This window comes from Oryctolagus cuniculus, chromosome 7, assembly GCF_964237555.1.
Source record: "Oryctolagus cuniculus chromosome 7, mOryCun1.1, whole genome shotgun sequence".
Classification (NCBI taxonomy): domain Eukaryota; kingdom Metazoa; phylum Chordata; class Mammalia; order Lagomorpha; family Leporidae; genus Oryctolagus; species Oryctolagus cuniculus.
In genome coordinates this window covers 77476809-77490272 of record NC_091438.1, presented here as the reverse complement: position 1 = coordinate 77490272, position 13464 = coordinate 77476809, and the positions used below count along the sequence as shown (strand labels likewise).

Genomic DNA, 13464 nt, shown 5'->3' with positions numbered 1-13464 from the left:
CTGATTGGAGTCCCAGCTGCTCTACTTCTGATCCAGCTCTCTACTAATGGCCTGGGAGGGCAGCAGAAGATGGCCCAAGTCCTTGGGCCCCTGTACCCACATGAGACACCTGGCAGAAACTCTTGGCTTCTGGCTTTGGTCTGACCCACCCTGGGATGTTGCAGCCATCTGGGAAATAAAGATCTCTCTCTCTCTGCCTTCTCTCTCTGGTGGTGGCTTTACCCGCTTTGCCACAGTGCTGACCCCCCCCCCCCCAATCATTTTATTTACACAAAAACAGCAACATGTCATTTTATTGGCAAAGAAATGTTGCCCAAAAAAGTAAATAACTTGCCAAATTAGCAAGTAGGAGAATTTACATTAGAACGTGATTCTTAGTTCTTAGCCCTCTGCCATGTCTGCTTTCCTTTAGTGCTGATTATTTACTACACTTGATCTTAGCCAAAAGGCCGAGAAGCAATAATGCTGATTATTTACTTAGGTTTTTAAATATCTGTTTGCTTTGAGATTGGAAAGTATATGCAAATAGCATTAAATTGACTATTTAAGCTTGTATCAAGAATTGTTTGATATATGATTCTTTAGAATGGATGTGTGTATGTTTGATACAGTGTTTCATGCAGTGCTAAGAATAATATGGTGAATTTTTTTCCTTTTTACAAAGTGTTGATTTAGGTATCATTCAAAGATAGGAAACTTACCTTGCTCCTTTTCACAATTATTTTTTAAAAATTCTGTATTATTTAGTCATACAGAAAAGTACAGACCAATATAGCATAGCATTCACAAAAACTGGGACATGTTATCATTTCAACTTCAGGGTTTTTTTTTTTTTTTTTTTTTTTTTGACAGGCAGAGTGGACAGTGAGAGAGAGAGACAGAGAGAAAGGTCTTCCTTTTGCTGTTGGTTCACCCTCCAATGGCCGCCGCGGCCGGCGTGCTGCGGCCGGCGCACCGCGCTGATCCGGTGGCAGAAGCCAGGAGCCAGGTACTTATCCTGGTCTCCCATGGGGTGCAGGGCCCAAGCACCTGGGCCATCCTCCACTGCACTCCCTGGCCACAGCAGAGGGCTGGCCTGGAAGAGGGGCAACCGGGACAGAATCCGGCGCCCCGACCGGGACTAGAACCCGGTGTGCCGGTGCCGCTAGGCGGAGGATTAGCCTAGTGAGCCGCGGCGCCGGCCCAACTTCAGGGTTTTTTTATAATAAAATTTTACAGATAAAGCCTCTTTATGTATCTTGTCAGATCCAGTTCTTTCTCTCCCACCTCAGAAATGTTGGCTATTCATGTATATCCTTCTCATTCATATTTTAAATATTGCCACATATAGCTGCATTTAGAAATACATATAGAGAGAGCTTAGTATATTTTTGAAAATACTGTGTGTGCCACTGTAATTTTTCACTCATTATTTTGAGATGTATTTGTGGGGCCAGTGCTGTGGCGTAGAAAGTTGGGCCTCTGCCTGTAGTGCCAGCATCCCATATGAGTCCCAGCTTGAGTCCCTCCTTTTCCAATACAGCTCCCTATTAATATGCCTGAGAAAGCAGAAGAAGATGGCCCAAGTAGTTGGGCCCCCCACCCACATGGGAGACCTGGAAGAAGCTCCTGGCTTCTGCCTGGCCCAGCCCCGCCCCGGCCGTAGTGGCCATTTGAGGAGTAAACCAGCAGATGGAAGATCTCCCTCTGTTTCTTTCTCTCTCTCCATCTCCTTCTCTCTCTGTATCTCTGCCTTTCAAATAAATAAATAAATCTTTTAAAAAAAAGAAATGTATTCATATTGATTTACATAATCTCGTTTATTTAAACTATTGGTTTTCTATTTTAACATTTCATAATGTGTTTCTCCTATTGAACATGATTGCTTCCATTAGTTACATATGATTTTTCAGACTTGGAGTTCTGAATAAAAAATTATATCCCACATATATAAATTTACATGTATTTGTTTTAAACTTGCAGTTAAAGAGAGAAATATTTGGTTTTAAATCATCTCTTCCAAAGCACCAGACGAGTAGTTTATCAAACAAGGATGACAGTTCCGTTGGCTGCTGTGAGGCAAATAAATTGATAATTTCGGAATTGAGGTACAATTTTCAGATTTCGGCATTATAGCAAATAGAATGTTATTTAGTGATAATTAAACTAAAATCTTTAGTTGAGAAATGTTTTTAAATGGACAGAAAAGTCCAGATGGTATTGAATCAAATATTGGTGATTCTACAATAGTTGATTCTTCTTAACATTTTGTGATATTTGTTTCAAATCTGTTTCTCTACATAAAATATAAAACATGGTGAGATGCGTAATATCCTTTGCTCTTTCCTGCTAGTCCCATTCTCCCCCTAAGTATTCACTGTCGCAAATTGGATGTGTATTTTTCTATTTATTTTGTGTATGTTTTCACGTACATACACACAAAGATATAGTTGTAGTTTATGTATATATTGCTGTTTCATACAGCATCATTTTAAAATTGATTCACGTTCAGATAGGTAGACTGGTTAATGGATGGATTTGTGTGGCTAGTTTCATTTTTGTTGTGTTTTGAGAGGCATAGAGAGCACCTGCACATCTGCTGGTTCATTTATCAAATTCCTACGAAGGCCAGGGCTGGCCTGGGCTGGGCTGAGCTGAAGCTGCAGTTTGTGTATCTGCCTAAGAATTGACTAACACCAAAATTTTTAAATTTCTACTAACTTGAAAAGTTAAAAAATAGTAAAAAAACTCTCTAAAAATATTTTCAGATAATCTTTCTAATAATTTTGGCTTCTTTTCTTTTGTACCAGGATTAAGCTTGCAATAAAAGAGGCAGAAATTCAAAAGCTTCATGCAAACCTGACTGCAAATCAGTTGTCTCTGAATCTTACTACTTCTAATGATAGCCAAGAAAGTGGCAAATTAAGTAATTTAGAAACAGAACCTGTAAAACTAGGTGGTAATCAAATAGGTGAGTATATTACATTAAATTATTTTAATAAATTATAATAGGAGTTCTTGATAGTTTTTTAAATAAATGGATTATCAATTATTTTCAGTTATCAAATAAGCATAATTTTTAGACTAGTTTTGGTCTGATAAGACAGGAAAAATTATTTCATAATTCCTGGATTTTTCATCATTCTCTGAACATATGCTTTTTTTTTTTTTTTTTTGACAGGCAGAGTGGACAGTGAGAGAGAGAGACAGAGAGAAAGGTCTTCCTTTGCCGTTGATTCACCCTCCAATGGCCGCCGCGGCCAGCACTGATCCGATGGCAGGAGCCAGGAGCCAGGTGCTTTTCCTGGTCTCCCATGGGGTGCAGGGCCCAAGTACTTGGGCCATCCTCCACTGCACTCCCTGGCCACAGCAGAGAGCTGGCCTGGAAGAGGGGCAACCAGGACAGAATCTGGCGCCCCGACCGGGACTAGAACCTGGTGTGCCGGCGCCACAAGACAGAGGATTAGCCTAGTGAGCTGTGGCGCCGGCCCTGAACATATGCTTTATTAAATGAAATTTACATCCAAAAAGATGCACTCTTTTAAAAATTTTTGAAATATTTTGTTTTATTTACTTGAAAAGTAGAAAGAGAAGCAAAGATCTTTTATCCACTGTCTCACTCTCCAAATACCATCAACAACCAAGCTTGGGCCAGGCCACAGCCAGGAACCCAGAACTCCCATATGGGTGGCAGGGACCCAGCTATTTGAACCATTGCCACTATTTTCCAAAGATAAGATGCACCCATTTAAAATGTGCACTCTGATAAGTTTTCTCAGATGTTTGTTTTTCAGTGTGTTTATATCCTTGTTAAAATTTAATTTTCTCTTTTTAAACATTTCATAAAGCAAAAATTTAGATTATTAATTTTATATCTCTTAAATATTTAATTATATAAACTTCCCTTTAAGTAATGCTTTGGCTGCATCTCACTAATTTTTATGTGTTGCATTTTCATTTTTATTCAGTTTAAAATATAATCTCCCCTATGATTTCTTTGATTCGTAGACCATGTGTGTTTTATTTTCAAATACTAGGGGATTTTCTAGGTATTTTTGTGCATTAATGATGGTCAGAGAGCATACTCTTTTATTTATTATTAAATATTGATTTTATTTATTTGAAAGGCAGAATGATGGAGAGAGGAAGAGATCTTCTATCTGCCATTTCACTCCCCAAATGGCTGTAATAGCCAGGGTTGGGCCAAGCCAAAGCCAGGAGCCCAAAACTCCGTCCAGGTCTTCCATGTGGGTGGAAGGGGCCCAAGTATTTGGGCCATCTCATGCTGCCTTCCCAGGTGCCTTAGCAGGGAATTAGATCAGAAGTGGAATGGCCAGGACTCAAACTGGCACACTTAAACCACAAAAGATTGATAGGTTAAATGGAAATGACCTAAATATTCCAACAAAATTCCAATTAATAAACAAAAAATGGATAAAAACTCAGGACTGGGCCGGTGCCGTGGCTCAATAGGCTAATCCTCCGCCTAGCGGCGCCGGCACACAGGGTTCTAGTCCCGGTTGGGGTGCCGGATTCTGTCCTGGTTGCCCCTCTTCCAGGCCAGCTCTCTGCTGTGGCCAGGGAGTGCAGTGGAGGATGGCCCAAGTGCTTGGGCCCTGCACCCCATGGGAGACCAGGAAAAGCACCTGGCTCCTGGCTCCTGCCATCGGATCAGCGCGGTGCGCCGGCCGCAGTGCACCAGCCGCAGTGGCCATTGGAGGGTGAACCAACGGCAAAGGAAGACCTTTCTCTCTGTCTCTCTCTCTCACTGTCCACTCTGCCTGTCAAAAAAATAAAAAACAAACAAACAAACAAACAAACAAAAAACTCAGGACTGAATTGCATGCTTTCTGTACCATCTTGGTATTTATTACATTTTGTTCATCTTTTCTGTTGTTTTTTGGATAAATATATGTTGGTATTTCATTTTTTATATCCACTGTAGGTTTTTTTTTCTTTATGTGGTTGCCCTAGGGCTAATAAAGAAATCTTTTTTTAAGATTTATTTACAGAGAAGGTGAGGCAGAGGCACACACAGAGAGAGAAAGAGGGCTCTTCTACCTGCTGGTTCACTTCCCAAATGACTGCAGTGGCTGGAGCTGAGCCATTCTAACAAATGTGTCTATTGGGGCCAGTGCTGTGATACAGCAGTAAAGCCACTGGCTATGGCCCCAGCATCCCATATGGGTGCCAGTTTGAATCCAGGTTGCTCCACTTCTGATCCAGCTCTCTGCTATGGCCTGGGAAAGCAGTAGAAGATGGCCCAAGTGCTTGGGCCCCTTTACCAGTGTGGGAGATCCAGAGGAAGCTCCTGGCTCCTGGCTTCAGATCTGCACAGCTCCGGCCGTTGTGGTCATCTAGGAAGTGAACCAGCGGATGGAAGACCTCTCTCTTTCTCTCTCTCTCTCCCTCTCCCCCTCCCTCTGTTCTCTCTCTGTGTAACTCTGACTTTCAAATAAATAAATAGATCTTTTAAAAAAACAAAAACAAATGTGTCTATCACAGTCTGTCTTCAAATAGGATAGCAGCAGAAATGACAGCTGAGAAAATCAGATATGGAAGTGATTAAATAGAATGGTGAAGAGGATAGTGTTATTAGCAAAGAGAATGCTAGTTATTAGATGGTAATGAATATGTCATTGATCATTGATTTTTTTTTATTTGACAGGTAGAGTTAATAGACAGTGAGAGAGAGAAAGGTCTTCCTTCTGTTGGTTCACTCCCCTAATGGCCACTATGGCTGGCGCTGCGCTGATCTGAAGACAGGAGCCAGGTGTTTCCTCCCAGTCTCCATGCAGGTGCAGGGACCCAGACACTTGGGCCATCCTCCGCTGCCCTCCTGGGCCACAACAGAGAGCTGGCCTGGAAGAGGGGCAACCGGGACAGAATCTGGCACCCCGACCGGGACTAGAACCCGGTGTGCCGGCGCTGCAGGCAGAGGATTAGCCAAGTGAGCCACAGCGCCGGCCCACTCATTGATTTTCTTGATATCAAACAAGCATAGTCAACAACAGCTTAAAAGATGAAAGGTTATGGATGTGGAAAAGAAAGGGAAAAATGGATATTTATGCCACCTGTAAGGCAAAGTGCATTTCTACCTGTTTTTACATCTGTGTGAGTTCTCCTGTAATTACTTGTACTAATGCCTCTTTGAAGTTCTCCCGAGGGGCAGACCTTTCATGGTAGTGGTTAAGATACCACATCCTCTATTGGAGTACCTGAGTTTGATTTCAACTTTGGGCTCCTGTTTCCAGCTTCCTGCTGATGCAGACCCTGAGAAGCAGTGATAATGGCTCAAGCGATTGAGTTTCTGCCACTTATATGGGACACCTGGATTGGGTTCCTGGCTTTTGTAGGCATTTGGGAAGTAAACCAACAGAAGGCAGATGTCTCTTTTCCTACTCTTGCTTTCTTTCAAACAAATAAATAAAACTTTTTTTTAAAGATTTATTTATTTATTTGAAAGTCAGAGTTACACAGAGAAAAGAGAGGCAGAGAGAGAGAGAGAGAGAAGTTTTCCATCCGATGGTTCACTCCCCAGTTGGCTGCAATGGCCAGAACTGTGCCAATCTGAAGCCAGGAGCTTCCTCCGGGTCTCCCACATGGGTATAGGGGCCCAAGGACTTGGGCCATCTTTCTACTGTTTTCCCAGACCATAGCAGAGAGCTGGATAGGAAGTGGAGCAGCCGGGTCTCGAACCGGTGCTCATAAGGGATGCTGGCGGATCAGGCCAGGGTGTTAACCCACTGAGCCACAGTGCTGGCCCCAATAAAACATTTTTTTTTTTTTAAGATTTATTTAATTTATTTGAAAGGCAGAGTTAGAAAGAGGGAGAGGCAGAGAAACAGAGAAAGATCTTCTATCTGCTGGTTTACTTCCTAAGTGAACACAACAGCCCTGAATTGGGCCAGGCCAGAGCCAGGAGCCAGGAGCTTCTTCCAGGTCTCCCACGATGTTTCAAGGGCCCAAGCACCTGGGCTGTCTTCTGCTGCTTTCCCGGGCACATCAGCAGGGAACAGGATTGGAAGTGGAGCAGCCAGGACATGAACTGGCACCGATATGGGATGCCAGTATCGAAGGTGGCAGTTTTACCTGCTATGCAACAACACCGGCCCCATAAATGAAACTTTTGTTTTTTTATTTATTTATTTTTATTTTTTATTTATTTATTTTTTGACAGGCAGAGTGGACAGTGAGAGAGAGAGACAGAGAGAAAGGTCTTCCTTTTGCCGTTGGTTCACCCTCCAATGGCCACCGCGGCTGGCGCGCTGCGGCCGGCGCACCGCGCTGATCCGATGGCAGGAGCCAGGAGCCAGGTGCTTTTCCTGGTCTCCCATGGGGTGCAGGGCCCAAGCACCTGGGCCATCCTCCACTGCACTCCCTGACCACAGCAGAGAGCTGGCCTGGAAGAGGGGCAACCGGGACAGAATCCGGCACCCCAACCGGGACTAGAACCCGGTGTGCCGGCGCCGCAAGGCGGAGGATTAGCCTAGTGAGCCGCGGCGCCGGCCAACCCATAAATGAAACTTATAAGAAGTACTTCTGAAAGCTTATAATTACGTTAGAGTCAGACTAGGCATATACGTTTACAGTGGAGAAAGAATGTAGTCAAACAATTATTTAATACCTGAATACTTTTTTTTTTTTTTTTTTGGTGACAGGCAGAGTGGACAGTGATAGAGAGAGAGAGAGAGAGAAAGGTCTTCCTTTTTCTGTTGGTTCACCCTCCAACGGCTGCCGCAACCGGCGCACTGTGGCCGGTGCACCGCGCTGATCTGAAGCCAGGAGCCAGGTGCTTATCCTGGTCTCCCATGCGGGTGCAGGACCCAAGCACTTGGGCCATCCTCCACTGCACTCCCGGGCCATAGCAGAGAGCTGGCCTGGAAGAGGGGCAACCAGGACAGAATCCGGCGCCCCGACCGTGACTAGAACCCAGTGTGCCGGTGCCGCAAGGCGGAGGATTAGCCTATTGAGCCATGGCGCCGGCCTGAATAGTTTTTAAAAACATCACTGAATTCTCACCAGCCACACTGGCAATGAAGAAAATGGCACTAGGAAGGATTCACTGTTTACAGCTTTTGAACCTGCATCTATTTACAGTATAAAAATATTCTTAATGATCTTAGATTGTCTAAATATATTTTATGTTTAACTTCAGTTTAAGAAAAGAGAACAACTTTTATCCAAGTTTTTTTTTCTAACTGATTTCTCTCAAAAAAATGGGATTTTAAAAGATGAGAAAACATTCTTAAATTTCTAGTATAGGGAGAAATGGTCTTCACCTATCTAGAAAAGTAAATAATACAGAAGAATTTTCTGCCTCTTATATATTTAATTTAGAAAATGTCTTACAACCATATTTCTTTTTTATTTTTTTATTGATTTTTATTTTATTTTTTTATTTGACAGGTAGAGTTATAGACAGTGAGAGGGAGAGAGAAAGGTCTTCCTTCTGTTTGGTTCATTCCCCTAATGGCCGCCGCAGCTGGCGCTGTGCCGATCTGAAGCCAGGAGCTGGGTGCTTCCTCCCGGTCTCCCATGCTACAACCATATTTCTTAATTATGTTTTCTTTATTGTATGGCACATTCTCTGTTCCTTTTATTAGTATTCGTTACATCAGAAACTATGTGATTAAAATTTTCAGTTATTTAAGTAGATGTTAGTTCTTAAAGTTTTATTCAGAACAATTGTCCTTTTATGTTTATTAGCAGAAAGTATAAGGAATCAAAGTCAACTTACTGCAAACAAACAATATGAGAGAGAGAAGCAAAGACTTGCTACTGGAATAGAAGAACTACGTGCCAAGCTGATGCAAATAGAAGCTGAGAATTCTGATTTGAAGGTTAACATGGCTCACAGAACTAGTCAGTTCCAGCTAATTCAAGAGGAGCTGCTAGAGAAGGCCTCAAACTCCAGCAAACTAGAAAGTGAAGTAAGCCTGAAATTAGCTGAGTGTATGTACCAAATGAGATACGAAGAGGATATCATTGCAGGGTGTTGTGAAAATTCTATGTAAGCATACAGGTTAAGCCCAGATTTATAAGTTTGGGGGAAAAATGGTACCATACAAGTTATAAATTCTTTTGAAATTATTTTTTGAAAATTTTGTGTTTTAACCTATGTTAGGATAAAACTATAATTAAAAGGTCTCAAATTTAGTGAAACTAATAGTGCGCTGCAGTTGGTTACTTCCTTCCTTCCTTCCTTCCTCCCTCCCTTCCTCCCTTCCACCCTTCCTCCCTCCCTTCCTTCCTTCCCATTGGTTCACCCCACAATGGCCACTGTGGCCGGCGCACTGCACTGATCTGAAGCCAGGAGCCAGGTGCTTTTCCTGGTCTCCCATGCGGGTGTAGGGCCCAAGGACTTGGACCATCCTCCACTGCACTCCAGGCCACAGCAGAGAGCTGGACAGGAAGAGGAGCAACCGGGACTAGAACTTAGGGTGCTGGTGCCGCAGGCAGAGGATTAGCCTATTGAGCTGCGGCGCCGGCCTGGTTACTTCTTCTTCTTCTTCTTTCTTTTTTTTTTTTTTTTCTTTTTTTTGACAGAGTGGACAGTGAGAGAGAGAGACACGGAGAGAAAGGTCTTCCTTTGACGTTGATTCACCCTCCAATGGCCGCCGCGGCCAGCGCTGATCCGATGGCAGGAGCCAGGTGCTTATCCTGGTCTCCCATGGGGTGCAGGGCCCAAGCACCTGGGCCATCCTCCACTGTACTCCCGGGCCACAGCAGAGAGCTGGCCTGGAAGAGGGGCAACCGGGACAGAATCCAGCGCCCCAACTGGGACTAGAACCCGGTGTGCCGGCGCTGCAAGGCAGAGGATTAGCCTAGTGAGCCGCGGCGCCGGCCTTACTTCTTTCACTTATAGGTTACCTGTGCTTCTTTCACAGTATAAGTTTTTTTTTTTTTTTTTTTTTTTTTTATTTTTGACAGGCAGAGTGGACAGTGAGAGAGAGAGACAGAGAGAGAAAGGTCTTCCTTTGCCGTTGGTTCACCCTCCAATGGCTGCAGCTGCAGCCGGCGCACCGCGCTGATCCGATGGCAGGAGCCAGGAGCCAGGTGCTTTTCCTGGTTTCCCGTGGGGTGCAGGGCCCAAGCACCTGGGCCATCCTCCACTGCACTCCCTGGCCATAGCAGAGAGCTGGCCTGGAAGAGGGGCAACCGGGACAGAATCCGGCGCCCCAACCGGGACTAGAACCCGGTGTGCCGGCGCCACAAGGTGGAGGATTAGCCTATTGAGCCACGGCGCCGGCATCTTTCACAGTATAAGTTAATATGGCCAGTACACATTTATAGGTAAAGAATTTGGATTATGTGTTTGGAAGAAAAGGAATAGTAATAGAAGATTACAAAGTTTTGCAAACATTGGAACCACCTAGGAAGCCTGCCAAGCTTCCAGATTTCTGGGTTCTGGTCTAGCAATTGTGATTAAGAAGACAAGGAGTATGGCTCAAGATCCTGCATTTTTGAACAATTACATGTGAATCTGATGCAAATATGCTGTTGATTACATTTTTAGAAGGGGATATTATATCTTTTGAGATTATCCAATCTTTATATTCAGTGAAACTAGGACAAGGATACCCTGTTAGCTAATTGTGGAGCAGGACCACATGTATATATGTTATAATCAACTTACAAATCAGATGCTACAGTCTATTCTACTAGGGTACTTTTTAAATGTCTGGTTTCCCTGTCTGAAAGTCTATAGCCAAGTCCAAGGGAAAGATAACTGGGATATGAACTATGCTCATAATGAAAAAGGAAATTTAATCAGTTTATCGTTACAGACACCAGCTTGCTTAGAAAACTGAAGTTCTAAGAAGTTCTAAGATTAGTAACTTTTTAAAAAAAATTGCAAAAGTAACACAGTTTTTATGAAAATGTTAAAAATACAGACAAGGAAAAAGAAAAATAAACTATTGATAATTCTACTACCAGGAGTAAATGCTATTACCATTTCATTGTAATAATTTCAGTATTTTACAGTTTTTTGAAAAATTGTGTTAGGCTACAATCCTATATCCTATTTGTGTATAAGGGTCTGAGTTAAACTACTCATGTGATAGATAAGTAAAATAAGTGATGTCATATCCCTGATTTTTCTTTCACTATTTGTTTTTCATCTAAATTGCCTCTTAGTTTTTAAAGTACTTGTAATTACGTAGATTAAAGGATTATTTACTTTGCATCCTATATGTTTATTTTCCATTAATTTGCCCAGTTTATCAAGACAGTGCTTTTTTTTTTTAAGATTTCATTTATTTATTTGAAAGTCAGAGTTACACAGAGTGAGAAGGAGAGGCAGAGAGAGAGAGAGAGAGAGAGAGAGAGAGAAAGGTCCTCCATCTGCTGGTTCACTCTCCAATTGGCCACAATGGCCGGAGCTGCTCCCATCTGAAGCAAAGAGCCAGGAGCTTCTTCCGGATCTCCCATGCTGGTGCAGGGGCCCAGGGACTTGGGCCATCTTCTACTGCTTTCCCAGGCCATAGCAGAGAGCTGGATGGGAAGTGGAGCAGCCGGAACTTGAACCGGCACCCATATAGGATGCCAGCGTTTCAGGTGGCGGCTTTACCCGCTATGCCACAACGCCTCCCCTTAGACAGTGTTTTTGAATGTTGAAAAGAGGAGCAGGTATTTGATTTTAGGGTGCATGTCTTTGTATTGAAAAATAATTCTGAATTTATTTCAATTTTTCAGATGACAAAGAAGTGTTCTCAACTTTTAACTCTAGAGAAACAGCTGGAAGAAAAAATAGTTGCTTATTCCTCTATTGCTGCAAAAAATGCAGAACTAGAACAGGAGCTTATGGTAAAACCCTTTTTGGAATAAGTTTATTATGACTTTTAGGCACTTAACTTGTGACACCATATGTTTCAGTATCGTTATTATAAAATATGCCAAATAGGAAAGTTTAAATTCTACTTAAACTCTATCAGTTTTTTTTTTTTTTTTTTTTTTTTGACAGGCAGAATGGACAGTGAGAGAGAGAGAGACAGAGAGAAAGGTCCTCCTTTTGCTGTTGGTTCACCCTCCAATGGCCGCCGCGGCCGGCGCGCTGCAGCCGGCGCACCGCAGCTGGCGCACCGCGCTGATCCGATGGCAGGAGCCAGGAACTTATCCTGGTCTCCCATGGGGTGCAGGGCCCAAGCACCTGGGCCATCCTCCACTGCACTCCCTGGCCACAGCAGAGAGCTGGCCTGGAAGAGGGGCAACCGGGACAGAATCCAGTGCCCTGACAGGGACTAGAACCCGATGTGCCGGTGCCGCAAGCCGGAGGATTAGCCTAGTGAGCTGCGGTGCCGGCCTCCGATCAGTTTTTCTTTTGATATTTTTAAATTGATAGACTAACTTGGCAAGTTTTTATCCAAGTTTTGTCATTTTTATCCTAATATACTTGAAGAAAGTGGTAGTTCTTTGATATACTTCTCAGTATTTTAAAATAGCTAATCATCTCATTTTGCTAAAATATTTTCAAATGACTGTTTTGTTAAAGTTTGAAGTATTATCTACTGTGGTTCTTTTTTTAAAAAAACGTTTATTTTATTTGAAAAGCAGTATTACAGAAAGGAAGAGACATAGTGATGAGAGAGAGAGGGATGGAGATATAGAGAGATTGGCGCGAGAGAGACTGGATTTGTAACTCTTGCAATGACAATGGAGCCCTTGTTGAATCATAGCACTCAAGCATCAATCTAAGCTGGCAGACACATAAATTACCCATGATCAGAGAGTCTAGAGAAATAATTTGTCCGGGGATGGGGATGTAAAGGAATTGTCAGGATAAAGTGTTTTTTTTTGTTTTGTTTTTGTTGTTGTTGTTGTTGTTGTTTTTAGGTAGAGTTATAGACAGTGAGAGAGAGAGACAGAGAGAAAGGTCTTCCTTCCGTTGATTCACTCCCCAAATGGCCGCCATGGCCGGAGCTACCCTGATCCGAAGCCAGGAGCCAGGTGCTTCTTCCTGGTCTCCCATGCGGGTGCAGGGCCCAAGCACCTGGGCCATTCTCTACTGCCCTCCCGGGCCAGAGCAGAGAGCTGGACTGGAAGAGGAGCAACTGGGACTAGAACCCGGCGCCCATATGGGTTGCCTGGGCCTCAGGCAGAGGATTAACCAAGTGAGCCATGGTGCCGGCCCCCTACTGTGGTTCTTTGAAGAATAGAATATGACAGATTTAATGCTTGACTAACGTATTTTTTTAAAGATTTATTTATGTGAAAGCAGAGTTACAGAGAGGCAGAGGCAGAGAGAAAGGTCTTCCATCTGCCAGTTCAATCTCCAAGTGGCCCCAATGGCCAGATCTGGTCCGATCTGAAGCCATGAGCCAGGAGCTTCTTTCAGGTCTCCCACGTGGGTATAGGGGCCCAAGGACTTGGGCCATCTTCTGCTGCTTTCCCAGGCCTTAGCAGAGAACCGAATCATAAATGAAGCAGTTGGGATTCAAACTTGTGCCCATGTGAATGCCAGCACTGCAAGTGCCAGCTTTA

General features: G+C 43.4%; 1 protein-coding gene and 1 pseudogene across 12 annotated transcripts in view; one reads left to right on the top strand and one right to left on the bottom strand.

Moving 5' to 3' along the window:
- CCDC18 (coiled-coil domain containing 18) overlaps window positions 1–13464 on the top strand; it is a 137781-nt gene that overhangs the window by 41614 nt on the left and 82703 nt on the right. For 10 of the 12 annotated variants that reach the window (XM_008264871.4, XM_051857475.2, XM_051857479.2 and 7 more), the window contains 4 exons: window positions 1963–2087; window positions 2790–2950; window positions 8689–8912; window positions 11680–11790. In XM_008264871.4, the coding sequence (XP_008263093.2) occupies window positions 1963–2087; window positions 2790–2950; window positions 8689–8912; window positions 11680–11790 (621 nt within the window). The remainder of the gene's footprint in view (window positions 1–1962; window positions 2088–2789; window positions 2951–8688; window positions 8913–11679; window positions 11791–13464) is intronic. The other 2 variants (XM_070078028.1, XM_070078029.1) reach the window with 1 other exon arrangement.
- LOC127493768 (U2 spliceosomal RNA) lies at window positions 282–461 on the bottom strand (annotated as a pseudogene).